Source organism: Rhyacophila brunnea, unplaced genomic scaffold (genome assembly GCF_057557595.1).
Source record: "Rhyacophila brunnea isolate RB1 unplaced genomic scaffold, BYU_Rbru_1.0 scaffold_3, whole genome shotgun sequence".
NCBI lineage: Eukaryota > Metazoa > Arthropoda > Insecta > Trichoptera > Rhyacophilidae > Rhyacophila > Rhyacophila brunnea.
The window spans coordinates 33,667,574-33,691,330 of NW_028232965.1; the positions used below are offsets into that span (position 1 = coordinate 33,667,574).

At 31.6% G+C, this 23,757-nt stretch overlaps 1 protein-coding gene across 4 annotated transcripts in view; it reads left to right on the plus strand.

Annotated features, from left to right (window-relative positions):
• The first annotated feature begins 372 nt into the window (after nucleotides 1-372).
• Nucleotides 373-23,757, plus strand: part of LOC147068245 (cell adhesion molecule 2-like) — a 52,624-nt gene continuing 29,239 nt past the window's right edge. The window contains exons 1-2 of one of the 4 annotated variants that reach the window (XM_085952672.1): nucleotides 373-722; nucleotides 23,285-23,523. In XM_085952672.1, coding sequence (XP_085808798.1) covers nucleotides 23,466-23,523 — 58 coding nt within the window. In that variant the 5' untranslated portion in view covers nucleotides 373-722; nucleotides 23,285-23,465. The remainder of the gene's footprint in view (nucleotides 723-23,284; nucleotides 23,524-23,757) is intronic. The other 3 variants (XM_085952675.1, XM_085952673.1, XM_085952671.1) reach the window with 3 other exon arrangements.

Here is a 23,757-nt window from a genome sequence, read left to right on the forward strand (position 1 = left end):
AAGAAGAAAATCATTATACCAATCAATACTCTATAAATATTATTTAAAATTTTATTTCGGGACAAATTCGGACATTGCCACAATACAATAGTTGAACGAATTGATTTTTTAGCATATTATTTATTATAAACTGTACCGTAATATTATAACAAAATGACATTATTTTAGTTTAAATAAATATAATGTAGCTAATTTCATATTGCTGTACGTAGTTAGTATTTATAACTAAAAAGAAAGATGTTTGTCGATCACGCTAATTAAAATATGCGTATATCTTTATTTAAAATCTTTGAAAGCGCGATCTTATGGCACAACCCTTTCTTGTGCGGTGCATAGTCGTAGCTCCAAGCTTAAACAAACCCGAAAATGGTCAGTTACGATCCGGCTGGCGTAGCAGGCGGTCGCGCGTACGCTAGTCTTTGAGACAGCTACGAAAGTGGAAACGCTACGAAAGCTTTCCGTAAGCGATAAGACTTACCCGCGTTGTAGCGAGGATTATCACGGCCGGGTCTACTGCCCGCTGTAAAGCACGCTTGCTTCCTTTCCGTGTCAGTTTTGACGAATTATAAATTCAGGCAACTTTGTTAGCTGGAGAGTAATTCATCGCGTGTTTTCGGTGAATAACGTGTATAGGAAAAATGCCGTGCCATTTATACTTATGGCTACGTGACACAGGATTAGATGTGCGTCCGCTATTATAGAGCCGTGCGAACTAAAAAAAAGTATTAAAGTTTACACTGTAACTACGTTTTTATTGATACCGTGTGTGGTTAACGATGGTTTATTTGCGGCGCTCATCAAAGGAAAACTAAACTTTTTTGAAATTACAAGATTTACTAGAGTTAAATCTATTATTAAAGTACAGCTACTACATATTGAAACAATGATGTGGTAAATGAATATAATATAGTCATTCACATTTTAGCTAACTGCGATAAACATAAGAAATGCGTCCATCAATTACGTACTTCAAAAAAGCCTATTTCTAATTATTATTTATTTAAAGAACTTTAAACTATGTTTAAAGAAGTTTTAGTAATTTATCCATAAATTTCTTATGTAGATTCTGTTTATAAACAAACGAAAAATCAATTAATTAACTTTGATAGGTATGTCATTGTTATTGAATGTTCCAAGAATTACTAAACAAAATGATTAAAGATATTATAATGGTAGAAAAGCTCTATTGTCGGCTAATTAAACAATGAATATAAAACTATGAAAACACGAAAAATAAGTTTCTTTATTCATTGTCGTTGTCGGCTTGATCGTGTTTATTTAAAAATAATGTTCTATAAACCAAACAAATTGTTTTATTTCCATAAATAATTGAACATGTACAGTATAATTTAGGATAATAGTTTTCTTTTCCTTGTCATTCACTAATAAAAGGTGTATTTATTTTGAAATAATCGACGTGTTTGACAAAAGTTTCTTTTATGAAATGATAATATATTTTAACATAATATAGTTAACGTACATAACTGTATGTAACGAGTACTTTCGATTAAACATGTAAAATATGTTAGTATCAATAGGGTATAAATGTATAAAGTTTACAAAACCGGTTTTTAGCATGCATTTTACAATAAATGATGCCCACGATGGCCAAGCCGTTACCGTGTCATTTGATAATATCGTGGGTCTCGGGTTAAAATTTCAGGACTGCCAAATTCACATTCTATGTAATTGACCTAATAGTTTCAGAAAATGACTAAAATACAACCTCCACTCTGTGGAGGCTCATTTATGATATTTTTAGGAACATGGTAAAAAACAGTATAGTATACCAAACATAACGGTAGCTATATAATCTTAAAATATTAAAATAAAGTTTAATTATATGACGTTATTTCAATATTAATATAATAACATTTCCAAGTCACATTTGAAAAAAATATATTTATATCATATTTTATTTAATAGTCGATACTAATAATCTTATTATATAAATATATTAGACTTTGGTACGTTCAACTTTTTTGCTGTTGTACTAAAATGGAAATTAAAAGAGAGAAAAAAAACACATGTCACGTCATGGAATTTATATAAATGAAACTCGTTTTAGCACTAAAACGTTGACAGCTCGGTTGAAAAGGTCACATTCTCCGGAAGTTAAGTAGAGATTTGGGCAATGAATTTCCTGATAGATGCCCATAAACAACCACAAGAGGGGGGGGTGTTAAAGTGACATCAAGCATCACAGCGTTGTGAATGTTGCTTAGAAGCATAGAGAATGGCGTTGGAAGGACGCTGAAGAAAGGAAATGTTGTCACATAAAACCGAGAATCTTGGCGTCCAATGTAAAAGTCCTTTTGTAAATTTGAAAAGACTTTCATTCCGAGATTAGGATCGTTGTTTTGTAATTATTTTTAGACGTAATGCTATAAATAGAATTTATGAATAAATTATATGGGTATTTTAAGACCATATCCGCTCCCAAATAAAAAGGATAGTCACAGTAAGAGGTATAATATCAAACGGTGGCAAATACTGCACGTTACAGGGAGGTAGATTATTCGTAACTTAAATGCCAGGCCAGTAATCATAAAACTTTGGTAATAATTATTTAAAATAATATTATGAAATCGCCACATAATACCTACTACATAAGAAATCGATAAATTTTAACAAAACCTTACTGATAATAATATTGTAAAGTCGTATGTCTTAAATAAATTTAATAAATACACGTGACTTAACCATAATGTCGGTAGATTTGACATAAGCAAATAAGTACACTTATTGCATGAGCGCGCAGCATTCTCTTTGTCTCTCTCTTGCTACGCTGTCTCGTATTCAAAACGCACAGTAAGTCGTTTGCGCTACCTATGTCATTGTGGATTTTCACCGCTAGACGGCGGTAGCGTTTTTCACATAGAAGTATTAAATAAAAAGAGGGGCAAATAATCGGCTTTCTCATACAACTGAATGAAGCAGGCCACCAATAGCCGACAACTTACGAGAAATAGCGACGCGATAAAAAAAATGCAGGGCATCACGGAGGATTTACTTTGGTCATTATAACGTACCCATATAATATAATGTTAACGTAGAAATTTTGCCGCAGATTGATTACCAGTCTGCCTCACCATACCTTTTAGCCATACTTGCCTGATTCACCATACCTCATATAACCTGCCGCCCCTAGGTTTTTCATATATTTTAGGATTTAAAAAAATCTTAGAAATCTCTTTATCACAATTGAAATGATAATATATATATATATATATATATATCGCTAAAAATAAAAATAAACATAATTTTAATTAAATTAATTCTGTACAAGGCCAAGTAAGTGTTAAATAATCGTTTATTATCGAGTTTTTGCTAAGAGGATTAGAGCTTTATATGTCATAGCCTACCTAGTTTGAAATATTTTATAGCACTCCTCAATGAATATTTACATTGTTGGGGATAGGGGGAGCATATCGGACAAATTTAACTTTTAATTAGTAAATACGCCTTAATTATTATGGCTGTTTGTTTCAAAATCGGTAAACTCCATATTATTCTGGCATTTTTAGATACTTAATCGCAAAAAAAAACCACCAAGCACATTTATGGGATTGTCCGTTGATGGGATCCGACCGACCGGAGCTGTTTGCTAGGGTCCGTCCAAACACGGGCCCGATTGGCCACGCCGACTTGACATCAACCAAGACTTTGAGGGATTTGAAAAATTTGCTGCGTCATATGGATGACGGAATAATTCTAATCCATTCTTAGATTCATCACTTCTACCTCATGACTTCTCAGTTTCGGCAGAGTTTCAGTACACGGGTACAGAGGATAATTCATGCCATTAAAGATAAGTGACGGCAGAGCAAGTCAAGATTATTTTTATTTTCTAAAACTAAAAGGTGTATGGTTGCTACATCAGACCCGTCCAGCATCGCTTCGGGACATGGAAGTGTGGTTCTGACACGTTTATAGCGTTATGGAAGGCGGGCGTGCACAAACGGCGGCTGCATATACATGGCGGGTTGAGATGGGGTAACTCAAATCATTGCTAATCGAATATTTTCTTTTTGAACACATTATTAGTGAAAAATGATTAGCAAAAGGCGAAATTATAATTGTGTCATTAATGTCATTAAAATTAATAAAAATAATATCTAGTCGTAACATATAAAATGGCGGATAATGAATATAAACAATTTTGAAATCAACCTTCAGATTAATTAACAACCTGCTGCATTTGATATTTTATAAATAATACGAAAATGCAGAATAAGAATAAAAATAGAGAGAAATATTTAAACGGCAAAATTGGAGGTCACCGGCTTTTGATCTTATATCCTCGATTAAAACTACGAAACGGAAGATCATAATCCAATTATTTTACTAATAAAAAATGAAAAACAATTACATAAGAAAGGTATATTACAATTTATTTATTCTGATGATGAGATTAGCTTAATTTTGATTTTTTTAGAAAATAAAACTATTATTTGTTATAACATCAATTGGTAGCTAAATGCAATAGGTGTATTGATACATGTATTTTAGATATTTGTATAGTATTTTTAATGACATACTTTTAAAAACTAATATAGAATTCCCATACTATCACTATTTTCTGCGTTACAACAATATACTTTTTACTACTTCTAGCATAATTATAAACCCAGGCAGTAAAATTTAATGTTCATATAAAATTCATAAAAGATTTTAAATTGCAGATGCTATGCAATCAGATATAAAATGCACGTTTTTATTTTAACGGTAAAAAAATGTTTATTTATTTTCTCTTTACGTATAAATTGCACCGCATTGACATAACCAGAAATACAAACAGAGAAATGGATTTATGAAAAGTTAATTCGGATTTATGAGAGACATTGCACACAATACAACCGTTGATTTTAGACGACTTTTTACGACTGAGCGCTATTTCATTTCGATTTACTGTATTACGGCGGGGAGTATTTTTAGGCAGCAGAGATCAATTGGTTCATACGAATATCAACGGTGAAATAACGCGGATAGAGAGCGTATAGCATGACAATACGTAAAAGATGAAAAGCCTCTACTCTTCATACAGTTGTAGGAAGGATTTTAGAGAATTACGTCATATATTATATAAGGCACTAAGATTTTTTCTTTTATTAAAAAGCTTTTCTCAAAAAATGTATGTGTAGCCTTGTTGGTTGGAATTGGATCTCATCTGAGTATGTATATTATAATTACAAATGAAAATAGACAAATTATGTAAAATTGTGATTTTTATTCAGTGCAACGTATTTTTTTCACCATGTTAATAACGCTAGACAGCAGTGGCGAAGACTCCATACTAGGCGATTATTTGAAGCCTAGCTTCTTAAGAAAAATATTGTTTAATTGCATATTGACTTATTTATATAATCACTTGATTATATATTCTATAAAATAATTTATTTTGCCAACAAGAGATGCCGTTTGTGTTGGAATGTATTACACAGATAATTATTACAAAACAATCTGCAAAGGTTTTAAAAAATATACCACAGCACGCCATCTGTCTTGACGTAAATAAAGGTCGGAGTATGTTTCAAATAATTCTCAATTTTTTTTATATGGACTTCACGTCACGTAGCCCCGCCCAGTCTATCGAATTGTATGAACGATCGCAGAGCCTAAAACCATTTTAGGTCAAACGATATTAGAACATTTAAAAAAAATAATTTCTATAGTGTTTAATCGAATATTAATAAATGAAGACTGTTTTTAAAAATAAAACGAACTTTTATCTAATGATTTTTGATGTGTAGATAGAAATGTTTTGAAAAAATACGTAATTTAAACTGATCGCTTAATTTTATGTCGTCAGTGAGTTTTTGAAGTTTAATTAAATTAGTTTTTCATTGTACACACCTATTAATTAGTAGTATTATCGTATTATCTCTTATTTCTCGTAAATATACCTGACAAGTGTGTTCTTTTTATCAGGTATCCACAGCCTACCTCTTTCCAAAAATCATCCTTCGCCAGTGCTAGACGGTGGTAAACACCTATATAATCTAAGCTAATACGCGTACGTCAGTGTTGCAGAACACTTTTATCAGTAGAGTCAAATTATCAATTTTAGTGTCACCACTTACGTATGTTTCTAAACTCACACTTTGACGCACCTTAATTATTAATGCATTAAAATAAACATTAATTTTTATGATTATGGGGTGAAAACATTTTACATCTTTCACTGAAAACGTAGATAAAGTAATTATCAGTATATTATGGAAAGACATGTACCTATTATTAAATTAAATTTAACGAAGGCTGCATGCGGCCCGCGGGCCAAATGGTTGTCCACCCCTAGCATGAGTCAATGATCGGCACACAGAATAGTCTTCATCTTATATATAGTATACAGATGATTCCGGTTAATTAGGGCTGTCACTTATTTGGGTCAAATTTCAAGAAACGTAAGTCAAACCGAGGCACGAACAGTAATTTACATCGCTTTATTGGGACGATAATCCGCTTAATTGGGACAATAAATTTAAGATCACAATACATATTATATTACACAATCATAATAATTTGATGATAGTGTCTCATATATAACAGAATTTCAATAACATGTTACGTTGTTTTTAATTAGATATCACATAATGTTTACCGTTGCATCGGTGAGGTGTCGCGCCGATCGTTATGCATGTGGGAGTCTACTACTACCAATTTAGTTACCGTTATACTGCCTTGCGTGTGCGATGTATCTGTTAATTTGCTTTGTCAATTTTAGTTAAAAAAGTTATGACGCCTGCCATCGTATATAAATAAATCTTTTTTTTTTTTTAAGAAAAATATTCATTATTTAATTTCACGTGGAATTCGCTTAAGGGGGATCATATTATTATATGCCAACAGAGAACCTAGCGGAAAAATACGAAGCTTGCGATTTGAGATTTTTCTTTCGATAGTTTACAATTTACAATTTCAATTGTATTAATTAATAAATATCTACCTGAAACATTAAAAAGATATACTTACAATTGTAAAAAAATGTGAATTTGTCACATATTTGGTACATAGGTTACGTTATGATTTCACTATTTTTATGGTTATATTTATTATGAAAATTTAGTTTATTAGGTTTTCAAATTTTGACGGCTTAGATTTTTGACTAATTCAAAGTTTTAATATTTTTTATATTTATTTTAAAAAACATCAATTTTTATAAAAAATATACATGTGTATAACTTGAAATCCTTATATGAAATCTTATTTAGGGTCCCAATATTTAAGCTCGATTTGCGGTAATTAAATTCACATTTTTTTTACAATTGTAAGTTTATCTTTGACTTAAAAAAAAATCTTTTTGATGTATTCAGGTACATATTTATTAATTGATACAGTTGAAATTGTAAATTATCAAAAAAAAAAATCTCAAATTGCAAGTTTCTTATTTTTCCGCTAGGTTCTCTGCTCGCATAATATAATATGATTCCCCTTAATTGGACCAAGTCCCGATGAATCTCAATGTCTTTTTTTTGCAAGACCGACAGACATCCATTTGCAAGAGATGTTGTAATAGAATAATGTTTGTCTCACATTGTATTTTTATTGACATTTAAACATGATAGGTATTATACGCTGGGAGTAATATAATTTGAATACCGTGCACAATCGAGTCATATATTTTTTAAATATGATTATTATAAACTTTATATATTTATTGATGGCTATTGTATAAATACAATCAATTAGACAGTACATATATATAAGGAAAATCAGTTGAGAATTTGGTATCCATTTATTTACAATTTTAATTCTAGATATTGGTACTTTTCAATTTAAATAATAGCTTCTGGATTGTAACGGTTCTGTGAGTAATCCCTTATTAACAACCGGTTCGCTACAGCTGACATTCGTAAAGGGTACGTGCATCAGCTTCGGTGCAGCGCTCATATGGAAGCATCAGAGTTTACTCTCGTTCGTTATATTTACCCAGTTGTGGCCGTCTCTGCATACTGAAATACATTTCTAGTAATTACTTTATTTGATATTCAAATAGTACCATCGCGGGCTTCAGTAATCTCACGTCGTTTCACCAACGAGAGAATACCTATTTCAAATAATAAAGTCGATGCAGTGGCACGCTTTCTATTACATATTGAAAGGGGTCTGGCTTGTTTCAGTATTCAATAATATCAATATAATCTGTAGACTAAAAAAATAACAAATATTCAGAGCCATATTACCTACTTCTATCTAGGTATGTATTTAATTTGGTATCTATTTTAAAATTTGTATCATAGGTGTATTTTTATTATCATTATTCATTTACATTTCAACTAACATTTCGCTAACATTCTTAAAAACCTTTTTATTTGAATAATTGAAATCGGAGGACATTAAAGATATACGGTGACGCATTTTTAGTAGATTAAACACATATGTTATTCTTGTAGTAAGGTAGTGTTGATAATTTACCCTGTGAGTACATTTTTTTTTAAACAATGTGAACCACCTCTTTGTGAAAATATCCATCACTGACGCGTCTATTTATGAACTCAAATGTTTTTTTTACGCGGGTATACCACTATACCATTGAGATCTTGCGGATACATCGATATTCAAAACTCAAAAGTTAAGATCCTTGAGCTTTGGTTAAACGCTTTATCGAAATGGGTTTAGTCTTTGCCATATTCTGATAAAGAGCCATATGAATCAGTCCACCTGCATGTTCCGAGTACTTTAAATTGAACAGTTTTTTTCTTCGCATAGTGAATCGTTTGCATCAACATTGGTCATCAGAGCTGATAGTATTGCATAATTATAATTATAAAGTTCATAATGTTGATTTAAAGAAACGGCGCAATTACTCAACTTCTTTTGAATATGATTTCAAAGAGGTCAGATGATACAGTCGATGTAGGTATAAGTAAAACGCTTTTACTGAGAATGATCTGCCAGAAAAATCAAAATGACAGCTATGGAATGTCTTCTCGTTATCTATAAAGCATAATATACTTATCATACAATACCACTCTTTTTCTCTTTTTAAAATAAAGGTATGAGGAAATTCTAAAAAAATATTATGTTAAAAGTTTGGTTCACTACCTAAATTTACACGATGGTAAAGAGAATTTTTTTTAATATACACATTCAGCAAGAAACAGCTTATTATTATTATTAAACTGGCGCTAGGGGCCGTTCAGGTCCATGGCCGACTGCACAACGTTTTTCCAGGCATCTCTGTCCAGCGCTCTCTCTTCCCAGTTGACTATCCCCAGCCTTTCCGCATCCCTTTGAATGTTGTCCGCCCATCTCCGTCGAGGGCGGCCAAGAGGTCGAGTGCCAGCTGGTGTGCCTTTGTAAATCCTATAGAGAGTTCTAGATCGTTCAGATCGTACAACGTGGCCCGCCCATCTGAGCCTTCTTGACCTCAGAATATTAGTGATTCTAGGTTGGTATCGGTCGAAGAGCTCAGCGTTTGTGCGGATGCGCCACCGGTGGTTCTCATTGACGGGTCCAAGTATTCTCCGGAGGATTCTGTTTTCAAACACTTGGAGCGCCTTTTCTTGTTTTTCTGTTAAACCCCACGTTTCACATCCATACATGACGATTGGCTTGATGACCACGTTATACACCCGGAATTTCGTTTTGATGGACAGCATTTTGGACCTGAACAGACGACTCAGCGCGAAGTACGCTGCATTTCCACTTCTCAGTCGGTCAGAGAGCTCTAGGGACATTTCATTTTTAGAGGTAATGTTGGAGCCCAAGTACTTGAAGAGAGAGGTTCTCTCGAACGAGGAGTTTCTTATTCCAATGTTTCCAGAGGGTTTAATGCCTCTTGTCATTTTCAAATACTTGGTCTTTCCCACATTTACTCGTAGGTTCAACCTTTTCGCTGTGTCCTCCAGAGGAGTGAAAATATCTCTGACTTCTTCTTCAGATTCTCCGAGCACCACCAAATCATCTGCGTAGCCCAATATTTTATGGGACCCATTCAGGGTAACTCCACCTTCTGCTTTCAGAGCTTCTCTAACGGCTTTCTCTAAAGCTAAGTTGAACAGCATTGGTGATAAGGAGTCGCCTTGTTTTAGTCCTGCTGTCACCTTAAAAGATTCTGATATACTACCTTGCATATGAATTCTACTTCTGGATCCGTCCATGCATACTTTTATTATATTTATAAGTTTTGACGGTATTTCAAATTCTTTCAATATATTCCAGAGAGCTTCTCTATCAATAGAGTCATATGCGGTTTTAAAATCTACAAAGAGACAGTGTACATCTTGGGCGTATTCCCATTTCTTTTCAAAGATTTGGCGCAGTGTAAAGATTTGATCGGTAGTACTGCGGTTTTGTCTAAAGCCGCATTGGTAGTCACCAAGAATGTTTTCGGCATATGGTAGAATTCTTTCGAGAATAATGTTCGACAGAACTTTGTATGCAGTAGGAAGAAGAGAGATGCCACGGTAGTTTGCACAGTTGAGTTTGTCCCCTTTCTTGAAGATAGGACAGACCAGTGATTCTTTCCATTCTTCAGGAATCTTTTCTTCCTCCCATATTTGTTGCAGTAGCTCAAGCATGGCACTAAGAAAGGTTTCTCCTCCATGCTTGAGAAGCTCCGATGGAATATTATCGTTTCCTGCCGATTTGTTATTCTTTAAATAACTCAGTGCTCCCATCAACTCTGCCTTATTTGGTGGCGGTATAAGAGGTTCTGCTGTCGCGATTTCTGGCGATTCCAAAGGTTCATCTGGTACAGAGCGTTGAAGTAAGTTTTCAAAATGGGACTTCCATACGTTTAGCACTTGCTCTTTGTTTGCCACTATCTGACCCTGTTGATCTTTGATTTGTAGCGTGCTAGGTTGAAAGCCTCTTTTTTCAAAGCTCACTTTCGAGAAGAATGATCGAGTTTTATTTCGTTTTGCTTCTTCTTCCATCTGCTCAAAATTACTTTTGATGAAGCTTCGTTTGCACTTTCTCAGATGCTTTCGGACATTTTTGCACGTCTCGCTATATCGTTTCTGTGCTTCTTCGCTCTGCGTATTTTTCAGATAGAGCGCTCTTTCTGCTCTTCTCTCCTCCACCATTTGTCGGCAAGTGTCGTCGTACCAAGGGCACTTTACTTTCTTGGGTGCCAGTCCTATCGAGACTTCCGCAGCTTTTACCATTCCTTCTTTTAGTCTCTTCCACCTCTCATCGATACTCCAGGCTTCTCCTTCGGTGAGTTTTCCGATTTGGTTTTTTAACTCTTTTCTGTAGCTATCTCTTCCGTTTGGAGTTGTCAGCTTTTCTATATGGTACTTCACTCTCGTCTTCGCATTTGCGTGGGCTGTCTTTTTAAGTTTTTCCCTAAAGGTTGCTATCGATAAGTTGTGGTCCGTATCACAGTCAGCGCCTCTGTAGCTTCGAATGTTTTCAATAGCTTTATGGTGTCGTCTATCAATTAGAAAATGGTCAATCTGGTTAAAGGTCTTCCTGTCCCTTGAATTCCAAGTCACTTTATGTATATTTTTACGAGGGAAAGTGGTACTTCGGGCGATTAAGTTTTTGGCGCTGCAGAAGAGAGCCACTTTTTTACCATTTTCGTTAGAATGATCATGTAGGCTCTCTTTTCCAATAAAGGGTCTGAATACAGCTTCCTTCCCTATTTTCGCATTGAAGTCTCCTAGCACACATTTGATATCATGTCCCGGTAGCCTGTCAAAAGTCGCTTCAAGGAGATCATAGAAATTATCCTTTTCGGCCTCTTCTGAAGTCTCTGTCGGGGCATGTACATTCACAAGTGATATATTAAACCATCTTCCTTTGATTCTGAGCACACATATGCGCTCGTTTACGGGTTCAAAAGAAAGTATAGCATCTGCTACTTCTCTGGCGACCACAAAACCTGTTCCAAAAACATGTTTCCCCTCTGTGTTTCCGCTATAGTAGATAACATGCTCTCCGACTATAAGTTCTCCGCTATCCGGCCAACGGGTTTCCTGGATGGCGGTAATTTGGACCTTATATTTTGACAGTTCTTCCACTAGGTTTTGAGCTGCGCCAGCTCGGTATAGGCTGAGTACGTTCCAAAATCCTATTCGTAGTCCATTTTTCGGTCCGGGTCGTCTAGAAGCGGTTGCCATATGTCCGAGGCATTGTGTAGTATTAGTAACCTTTGGTGATTTCACGGGAGAGAGTGGTTAACCCTCTGCCCAACCCCCAACCTGGAGGGCCAGGTCTGTTGGTCCGCGGGAGATATTTTATTTTTCTCCTACCCTTGATTAGGGCATTCTCCTATCCGCCACCTGGAGACGCGCTCTCTAGGGGTTACAGACTCCCCCGAGAGAAACAGCTTAATGTATTTAATCCAAATTGACTAAAGATATCTTCAAATTTGAGACTCGATATTATGCTACGAGTACCAATTCGTTATATGGTTTTTTCTTCTAAACGATTATTATTGTTGTACTTCAGTCTTATTCAGCGCGGAATCAAAAATAGTGACTTTTGTTGGACCCACTGTGCACCGATACAATTTCTCCAGCCAAAAATGCGTTACCATCCTCGTTTTATTAAATTTCTTCTCTATTTTCCTGTGTAAAATTAATAAAAGCAGCACACATTTGTAATTTTGCATAACTTGGCAAATAAGGAATTAGATTATTCAATTGTATTTTACCACGTTTTTATTAGCTCTCTTCTTGTTTGTCCGGTACAGATTTTTTCTTGTGTGTCCAGTACCTACATTTTATTTCTTGTTTGTCCAAGATTTGTATTGGACGATTGAAGACTAACTTCCCGACTAGCTAGACATTTGAAACTTTTAGAATATATTATCAGAACACGACAACAATGCATTCTTTTAAAAGTTTTAGCAATTTTTAAGCAGAATTGAATTCATTTTCAGCTAATTCTGTATTGTATGCAAAGTTAATGTTGTCGGTTGCTAAGGGGGTCCTAGCAACTAAATTATTAATATATACGTACGTTACTTTGGAAATCAGTATGAAATGTCAAAATGACATTTCAATATTCTATAATATTTATTCAGTATTTCTATAAAGTACAAAAAAAAGTTTTTATTAATACATAGATTTGTCAAGTTTATATGATTCAACAGAAAATTTAAAAACGTGGTATATAAAAAGTTCTTTTTATCTTGTAATTATTTTAATGACTAACAGGTTTTTTAAAAATTCATTCTTTGAAGAATATATTAAACTTGCTCTCGTGATATCTTTAGTATTCGAATGAAAACGCATATCTAGAAAGCTTCATGGGCGAATAAAAAATATTATTAATTTGGTTTTTGATCCTCTGATATTTACATGGGGACGCCACTAAATATCCCTAATAGCAATCGAGCCTTTGACATTCCGCTCGTCCGGCTACACTTGAGGACGTACTCCGCACTACATTGTAGAAATCACCAACGCACAAAGCAAATTTCTTTTTGAACAGACGAGTGGAGGCTTGTTATCAAATAATTGGTATTCATCGGTGCCTACTCTTCTCAGGTAGACGAGTAACAACACAATGGCAAGAATCAACGTAACCTGATGACAGGTAATAGGAAAAAATCTTTAAATATTGGGCGTGATATAATATATTATGATTAGTGCCACATTTTTTTTCATTATTTTGAGATTTAATTAAAATCATTTTGTTTTGCCTACCAAGTATAAATAAGTTACCGCTAGATATTATTCTACAATTTCTGAATATTAATCATCAAAATAGTATCAAAAATGGAGTGTAGTATGCCATCTCTGAACATTCTGAGATACCTAATAATAGATTTATCTGTCATCTCTGGAATTCATAGCGTGTTTTAGTTTGTGCAAAAGAGTATCTTGAAGCCTTGTCATGCTATCACTTCTCGCGATAAGAACCCATCATTGTCTCTCTAGATACCTACCTAAAATCTATTGTGTTTTTGGTTTATACTTTGTTTTGCGTTCCTGATGTTTCATTCGGACACATTCTTTAACGCGGTCCATATATAGGTTGTTTGTGGCTGTGAAACTAATTAAGTAATTTGTCGCCAAGTAAATTTTTATTTTTTCTTTTTATGGAACTTAATACCTATATATACTCTAAATAAACGTGTGCTAGATTGTCAATAAATATTACTTATTTATCGATATTTTTACTTTAAGACTGATCTGTATGTTGTCCGGTCTCTACCTCACCTGCTTGTGGGTACGGCTTGTGGGCACTGCTTATGGGTCCTCCTTCTCCTTCAAGGAGTGCTTAGAATGGTAAGGTGTCATAATATGTCACCCAATCTAGCCTTCAACCACCTTCCCTCCTCTTTAAGAAGTGCCTGGATGGGTAGGTTACAATAGACATTGCTATAATTTAAAATATAGTTGCTGAATTAATAACTATGAAAGTTAATTATTAATATAATTGACATTCAACTAATTAAATACTATATAGCATAATATCTACAGTGGTTTGGTTGCTAGAGCAGCGTTACTCCCGCGACTAACAAACGAAGAATGTTGTTTTTTTCAGTGTTGGTATGTTATTTCCAGTCAAAAGATTCAATGAGTTGAGGAATGGTTAACACTCATTCCTGGTAAAAGTCTATAAACATAATTTCTAATCCGTAAAGTGGAATAAAGAGAGTAAGATTTTTATTTTATAACATTTTATAGCGATTCCATGACGTTTTTAGTTTTAACTAAGAACATTAAAGCATTTGAATCCTATAATACTGATGAAAGGAGTTTTTATTTCAGTACGGCATTGGAAAATAAGTCTCATAGTATACTTATAAATTTTGCTATAATGCGAAATAGCTTGCAGTCAATTAAACCATTAATATCCACTTTTTTTATAAAAGCTCAATAAGTGTGTACAAATGTTGTCCAACATCTTAGTTACAACATTTTCACTTATCATCTCATAACCAACCTTTTACCGAAAGTTGCGAAAGATTATTATTCTTTAGTAGTACCCATACATCTTTCAGTAACATTGACTGTCTAGCATCTTGTATATTGAGCTAATATCTGTAGTATAGTATACCTTCATAGCTTTGCTTTACCACGTTTTTTTCAAAAGCTAATAAAAATTGCTAAGTCATATTATAGTTTAAGTAAATTTACCACGATTTAAAAGCTTTTTTAACAGGTAAAAACATATAATGGAATGTTAGATTACGATAAGGGATCACGATAGTTTTTCGAATGAGATTGTGTATAAGTATTTTTAATTTTCGGTCATTATTGTGTGTTATGAAGTTGTTCAAAATGAATGAAAATAAAACAAAAAACATCAATAGTTTGGTAACAACAATATTGGTTTAATTAAAAGCACAATAATTTATATATTTTTGTAAAAAGCTTTGCACCCGGAAGCGTTCATGATATTTTTAAATATCGATATATAAAATTGAAAAGGTAATAGGTATGATAGTTCATCAAGTTGGTTTTTCAATGCAAACAAAATTGAATAAAAGAAAAATATGGTCGATTGATACGGAATTTATAATTTGAATGCTACCGCTATGTTCATTAGTCAGTCTTTTTCATACGTACTAGCATATTATTATTTGTTCATCTATTTTTTATTCGTTGCAGTCATTTTTTATTCCCTTTTTTAATAAAAGATTATTAGTTGATCGACTAAATTCAATATTTATTTAGTATATTCATTTAATTGACGACTAGTTTTATTTATTTAAAGAAACGCATTTTAAATTGAATTATTACATACCTAATATTAAATTATTTAGAAGACACATTCCCTCACTGGATGGAATAAACTTTAAACTTTAATACTATTTTAGCCAGTCAAATTTTCATATTTTATTATAAATTTAAATAATTCTCTTCCATTGTTATAAAAAATACACTTAAATGGGTATTTTCCGATTACCCTTTTCATAAGTATTTTTTTTGTTAATTTTAATTCTCTTTTCGAAATGAAAATGTAATCATATGAAGTAGTTTACTGTGAATATTTTTTATATGTACAATTTCACAGTATTAGCATGGAAGTAAATTTGATACTCAAAATTTGCATACCGACTCTAAATTCAGAACAATAAATTTTGTTTTAAATTAAAAGTTGTTATTGCACGATTGTCGAGACTGTTGTCTCGTAAATTTAAATTCAAACTGTTATTTTAGAAATTCTTTTCATTCCTTAGATACCGAATTATACTTCACCTGCTGGTCGTTTTTTCCAAATTAGTTTTTGCATTGTTCTCATCAATGTTTCTTTATTTCCCTTATTTTAGCATAGTTTTGTAATTTTATTTTACTGTTGAAAGTATTCAATTGAACTAAATGCTGATGTTTTCTTGCCATTATTATTGGCTATATAGTTTAAAATAGTATAAACATCTCAAGAATATACATAATTTGAAAACATCTTAGAAACTTTCCTAGTACAAAAAATCTCGAAAAAAATATGACGTCAGAGAAGGACTCGAACTCGTATCCATCGGATTCATCCCAAGAATCCCTGCCTGCGGTAGCTTCCATCCAGTTTTGTATGTATAGTATGCTGACGTCACGATCAACGTTATCCATCAATTTTGTATGTGGTCAGCTAATACTTTTTCTGCCATAGTTTCCAAAATATCAGTTGTTTTTTTTTGTGTGTGATTCGTCAGTCCTATGTACATGACCCGACCATCTGAAATAGCCCATATTTATAGTTTTAATGATATGTGGATACTTTCAACGCTTTGTTATACATTTTTCTTCCTCACACAACTGATCTTCATTATATTATCAATTCTATCGACCGAAGGTACTTAATGGAATTTGAATTTAAATTCTAATGGATTTAAGTTTTGTACTATTCCATTTTTTGATGATTCAATTCCACTCAAAAGGAATAGTACAAAACTTAAATCCGTTAGAATTTTGATCTTCATTATATTATAATATTTATATCTGTTTGGTCGAACTTTACGAGGTATGCTCGATTTTAAATTTAAAATTTTTTGATTTTATAAAGCTACTTAATTAATTTGGTTTATAAATTAAATAATTTAAACAAAAACATCCGATCTATTTTCTACTAGATATATTTCTTAGATATTTCCGAATTACGTAAGTTTAATAAAGTATGGTAAATTCTCAAATCTTGTAAATTATTTGTTGAATAAAAAATGTTTATATTTTCTATAAAAGAATTAATAATTACACTTACATGCAACGGATGTTCAAATTGAAAGTGAAAAATCGAGTAAATTTCAATTGATTTACTTTTGATTATAGTAATAATAATTCATAATACAATTATTATTTTTAATTGAGCATCTAGTGAATATACCATACAAAATTAATATTCTCCAAAAGTTTTAAATGTATCTATATAATACCATATTATTTATTTATAAGAATTATTAACTTTAAAGAATCGGTATTATTAATGTGTCAACAATTTTATACTTTGAATTATAATATATATCATTGAAAGCTTTACTTTCAACATGCTTTTCCAAATTTTAATGTTCTTTTAACGAAGATTTTTGAATGAAAGACAAAGTAGGCACTAAGAAAGTTTTCATAGCGTTAAGTAGAATGGTTTGATTGTAATTATTTCCAAAAGCTTGGACCGCAAATAAACTTTGCGCCAATTCAAAGTTTAGAAACTCATTAATCTTAATGATGTTAATTTCAATCAGGTAATAATCCTGGCGAAACAGAATTGGGAAGGGATTATTATTATAAAGTCTTCTGTCATTCTAAAAACGAACAAGCACCCATTACCTACCTACATTAAAGAAATTAAGCCTTTGTAAACACAAATAGAATAATTTTATCCCTCTGTATTCATTCAAAATTAAAAATATTTACAATCTTTATAAAAAATGCTTTTTTTTAATATTTAATTTTTAGTAGGTAAGATATTTCTTTATTATTGTTAGACGAACTGACAGAATGTCAAAATGATTCTGATGTATTGTTTTATTTTAAGAAAGTAATTAGGAATTCATTTTTACCATTTAATTACTTTAATTTAATTATTTTAAATCAAAACTAGTTGTCATATTTTACAATTACATTATACTGAAAGAGTATAATGTAAATACCAGGGGCGGATTTAACCAGTGACCCTTTTTATAATCACATCTCCAATAAAGCCCCATCATAGGAAGATATATATATTTAATACGCAAACAGCTCATTGAATTTTGTTGAGTACTTCAAGGCGTAAATACTACTAGTTAATTTCGTTGTAATTAGGTAAGATGCACGTGGATCAATTGGTAAAGAGCATTGGCGCGAATTCAGCGGATGCGGGTTTGTGTCTCGCCGGGGGTTATATTTTAATTGTTTTTTATTAGTATACCTATATCTGAGATGTTTATAAATTATTTATGTTCAATAAAGAATATTACATTCTCAAATCTTTAAACAATGAACGTAGAATAACGAAAGCGAATGGCACGAAACACCGCAGTTTGTATTTATTAATTTCTCAAATATAAATTTGGAAAGCAAAATAATTATTTTTCATTTTAATATTATTTTATTTTAATTAGACACCGTTCTTTTGAAGAATATATAGTTGGAAAAGGATTTGGTTAGTAAATTGTAGTCTATGTTATGTCGAATTAATAGAATTTAGAGAAATCGTTTTTTTTTGGAAAAACAAATAGTATTAGAGACCCCTTGTTGGTGGAGGCTCTACTACTGGTCGCATTAAGAGTACCGGAAATTCCACCTCTCATAAAAAACTGTTGTCTATGTATGTATGTACCTATGTATTTATTTTTATTTTTAATTACAAATATTGTCGAGATTGATAATAATTTAATTATAATTAAAACAGCGCATGTATATTTTTAATTATACTAAAATAAAAGTAACGTGATCTACATTATTAATAACGTTAATCTCATAATCTAGTTAAATACCTTGCATTACCATTGCGCAGTACATTTTTTTTAATAAAATATAACACAGTCAACACCCTTTTCAGTAATTAAAGCTTTTTATCAGTATGTGGCATAGATTCAGTGGCATGCCGCTTTTACTCCACGTGTAATTAAAAATGTTTCATTTAACTAATTGTTAACGGTATTACACCACGATTTACCAGTCAATAATAATAATTATAATAATAATACCTTCGTTCAATCACGATATCGTTCGAGTGTGCGATTCAATAGATGTAGTGTTCAACAAGAAAGTTGGACTCTGGTCGAATTTTTACTGGTTGTTTATTGGATGTAGGTAAATTAAATTTATCTTTCGATTTATGGAGTTCATATTATAGTATTACTTGAAAATATTACACCCATAGAAATAACATGCCGGTTCCGAATGATGTGTAGCTGATAATATTTTCCTTAAAAAACGGAAGCATCAGTTATCATCAGCATCACTAATGCTAATTGGGAAGGCGATAATTGTGTTCAAGCAAATCACTTTTAGTATTGATGTATTTTATGTGAGTGTGAGTTTTGCTTTATATTTATAAAACAGTGCCAACATTCAAATCTGGTTTCGATGAATTTGAGTTGTATTATTTGATATGAAAATATAAATGAATTTATTTACACATATATTACAAATTATAAGTTTAGAACGTTCGCCGTATGAAAAATTAAAATAAAATCATTATACGTATAAATCAACTTGTATTTCAAATAAAAACTGCGTAATAAGGAAATATACCTACGCAAATTCACAGAAAGTACAAACAAATAGGTAGGTACTTAAAAATAGCTAAGACTCTATTTTAAGAATTTTCTTTATACATAATATTATTTGAATAATACATGAAAACCTCCTAACTGTGAGCGCTCAAGAGAGTACAAAAAAAATTCTTCTTAGTTAGGTACCTACTGTATAACCAATACTTTAACGGTGTTTTAATATAAATTTAATATACTTATAACCGGTATAAAAAAGTCGTTTAAAAAAAATATGACACCCAGTGGAATTATTTCGTCGGAATTAGATAGGACACACTTAGTTTAGTTGGTAAGGCACGTGGACGCGGGTCCGAATCTCGCTGGCTGTCGTAATTTTTTTTAAAAAGATTTTTTCTAGTGGTTATAAATATTTCTATGAGGTGTTTTAAAATTATAAATGTTCAATAGAGAATATTATATTCTAAAATCTTGTAAATTATTTGTTGAATATAAGTTTGTGTTTTTTTTTTTTTTTTAAAGTTACAGTAAAAGATTACTTTTACAATTTTTAAATAAAATATAAATTTATGTAGTTTTATTGGTCTCTTTATATTATATTAAGGTACATAAATACAAATCGGAGTAAAGTCAATATTTAGATGAAATTTCAATCAGCCTTTACATTCATCTATATTATATTATAATATGTACAAGCGTCGCGCTGGAAAAGCATATTTCATTTCGCTTTGAAAACGCAGGCGCAGAGGTTTATTATTTCTTGTTCGGGTGCACCATTATTAAAGGTAATTGTTGCATGACTCCCTAGCATTTACCGATAAATTATGTACAAGGGATGAATAACAAGTTTAATGAAGTTTTATGAATCATCATATTATTATATAACATACATGTAGTGTCTAGTTATTGTCTTCAAACTTTTAATATTCTTCACACGCTAATAAATTTTGGTCAAATTGTAAGACTTTGGTTAAATTTGACTTAGAAAACTATTGCTTATAATTTGAGGTTAAATACTAACATTATAATTATGTCTGCTCTAGATTTATTCAAATAATTAGATAATTGAAGTGTCTTATCTGTTTGTTTGATGATGAATCAAAAACTACTAAACTAATATTGACAGTTAATATATTACTGTGTTTTATATTATCTTAATAGATTTTCGTCTAAATTCTCGACATCTCAAAAGAATTACACAGAAATAACACACTTGCAAGAATATAAAGTGAGTACACAGGTTGAGAAGCGCGCTTCATAAATTGAAACAAGTCATTATATTATAAGTCGTGGCGATCACTACTTGTTTATAATACTATGACCGAATCTACATTATAATTATAGTGTAACAAAATATTATTGTCATCAATAAATAGATATTGTCATAAGACAAAACCGCCTCGTGGGTCTATTCTATATCCAAGGCGGCTATCGACGGTAGTTTATCATATTTATGTATTGAGTATTATAATTTGTTACAAAAAAAAATAAACTGTCAAAACTGCCTATCTTGATATAAAAGTTAACACAGCTGAGAGAGCGGCTGTTAAAACATATCACTTTTAGACTTTTTAGACGGTTAACTTGACAGTTAACCTCTTCAATACAAAAATATGATAAACTACCATCGATAGTCGCCTTGTGTAAGGAATAAAACCTTGAATTACTATAAAAATAGAAAACAAGTACTTATTATACATAACATGTTTTCAAATAAAGTTAATTTTGTAAATTATATTTTAATTGGGACATTTACGTTAACAAATGTATCAGGCTATAAACCCATCTTCGGAACGATCGACTACAACAAATAATATAATAAATAAAAATAAGTATGTTGCTATTACTTTAAACGTGTTTTTCAACAAGAAGTTATTGTAAATAAATTTATTTATCTATATAGTTTTATCAATAGATGAATATAAAAAAAACTCATTTTGATAAAGCAGGTGAAAGTTGACTTTGTATTTTGAACGTATCTACCTACTTCGAAAAAAATATTGGACATGTTATAGCTTAGAAAATCGTATACAAATTCCATTTCATATAAGTTAAGTACTGCGTCATGTGCAAGTATGATAACAGAGATTATTTCATGATTTTATAACAAACCATTCATAAAAAATATTTTGATATATATTTAAAAATATAAGTCGACTTCAATTTTCATTCGCCGGGTTCATATTTAATTCATTTATTACATCCTAATGTTGCATCTCATACTAGTCATTATCATTTTTTTTATCAATTTATTTATAAATTTGTAGAATATCAATAATGAATGTTTGTATTTAATAATAACATAATTCGTATATTATTAGTTATATATTTGTGGATGAGGATAAATAATACGAAGACATGTATAGATTTTCTACTTTAAAATAGTTTCAGGTCTCTGTTTATATATATTTATTATATAAAATCTAAAGAGAGTAAGAATAAAAATATTCCATAGAAACCGACTGGAAAACAAGCCGAAGAGACTGCCTTATTCATTTAACCTCATTTAAGGGAGCTTAAACATAATGTCGGCCATTTTTCTTGTGTTTCTTCGGTAAATTGTTGCTGGCTTTCGTGAAAACTGTGGCCTCCGCTATCTTGCAGGCCCTCTAAATATTTGATTCCAGGAATGTTTTAGTGCCAGTCTTGTCAGTTTCTTCCTTCTTTTGTTACCCAAACTTCAAACCCCCAAAGAAGCCGTAAGGCCAGCCATGAATTAAGCTAAATGTTTCATTCCGCCTGTGAAATAGTACCTCAACTAAATTGTTTGGACATATAAGGGATGTAGTCAAATTATAAAGCAATCAACTGGTCGCCGCACGAGTTTTGTTCTTGCCCTGCATTTATAAAGTTATGTTATAATACAGCAACACAGTAATTTTATAGTTAATTTAAGGAACACATTTATTATTGATAGTACATTTTTCACATTGCGGTTTATTGAGAGATATATTTTTGGTATGCAAACAAACTTGAAGTAAATTTAAATACGATTTTTATCAATACCACAACATCAATTTTCACAACTGAACTTTTGTTGAAGTTACATTCTTAATTTTATACATTGACGTAGTTATCAAACCATATCTATAAACATACGACATACGCGTGAAATCCGTTACTTTTGACGAGAATATGACGTTGTTAGAGCGACGCCGAGCGAGAGAAAACTATACAATAGGCTTCATGTAAGAACAATCGGAAATAATAACGATAAATATAATTTAACCCATATAATTCGTGCGCAATAGAAAAAATCGTAATCTATGCAATTTCAAGGTTAAGTTGTTCCACTATTAGTACATGTTATCACAATAATTAATATATTTTATAATTAGTTAATATTCAGATAATTTTTTTTTTGTGTATTTCATATTTTTTTATCAGATATTTTCTTCAGTGTATCTCATAGTCATATAAAGAATAATTATTTAAATAAATAGAAAATAGCTAAAAATAAGGTCATATTTATAATTCAGAACGCGACAATTATTGATTAAAATTTCAGTATAAAATGAACATCAAAATAGTTACCTACCTTTAAGGTAAATGAAATGGAAAGTAACACCACCGTCTCGTCGTGTTAATACTGTAAACTAAAAATACGATAAAATCAGTTAGCTTTGAATATAACTTTTATTTTTATGACATTTAGGTGACCCGAAAACGATTTTCTACCCCTGCAATATTATTTTTTAATAATACCGTGATCGTTTCTATTTTAAGAGGTGTTTGCGATACAATATTCGACGACGCGGACCGAGATAAACGAACGTTTTATTAGGTCATTTGCCATTAAAAAGTCGCGTGATTACAATATCTTTTGCGCTTTAAAATAGCCATTTAAAAAAAGTACTTTACTTTGTAGTTTTTATAAACATTATAATGTGAAAAGTGGACATAAAACATGTCGAATATGTTGGTTTTGAAAGTGGTTGCTGCGTTGATTTTGATCCTGTCTCAAGGTAAAGATAAGCTATATTATTTAATTAGATATAAGAATAATTTTATTTGGAACATTTACCAATTAAACACTAATGAGACTAAACTACACACATACAGAGGTAAGTACACAAATTGGTTGAAGCCATACGTTGATTGTATTTTTGACAGTCATGAATTTCTATATTTTATTAAAAATGCTAATGTTATTTATGTACATATTCATATCGTCATTATCATCATCATCATCATCAATC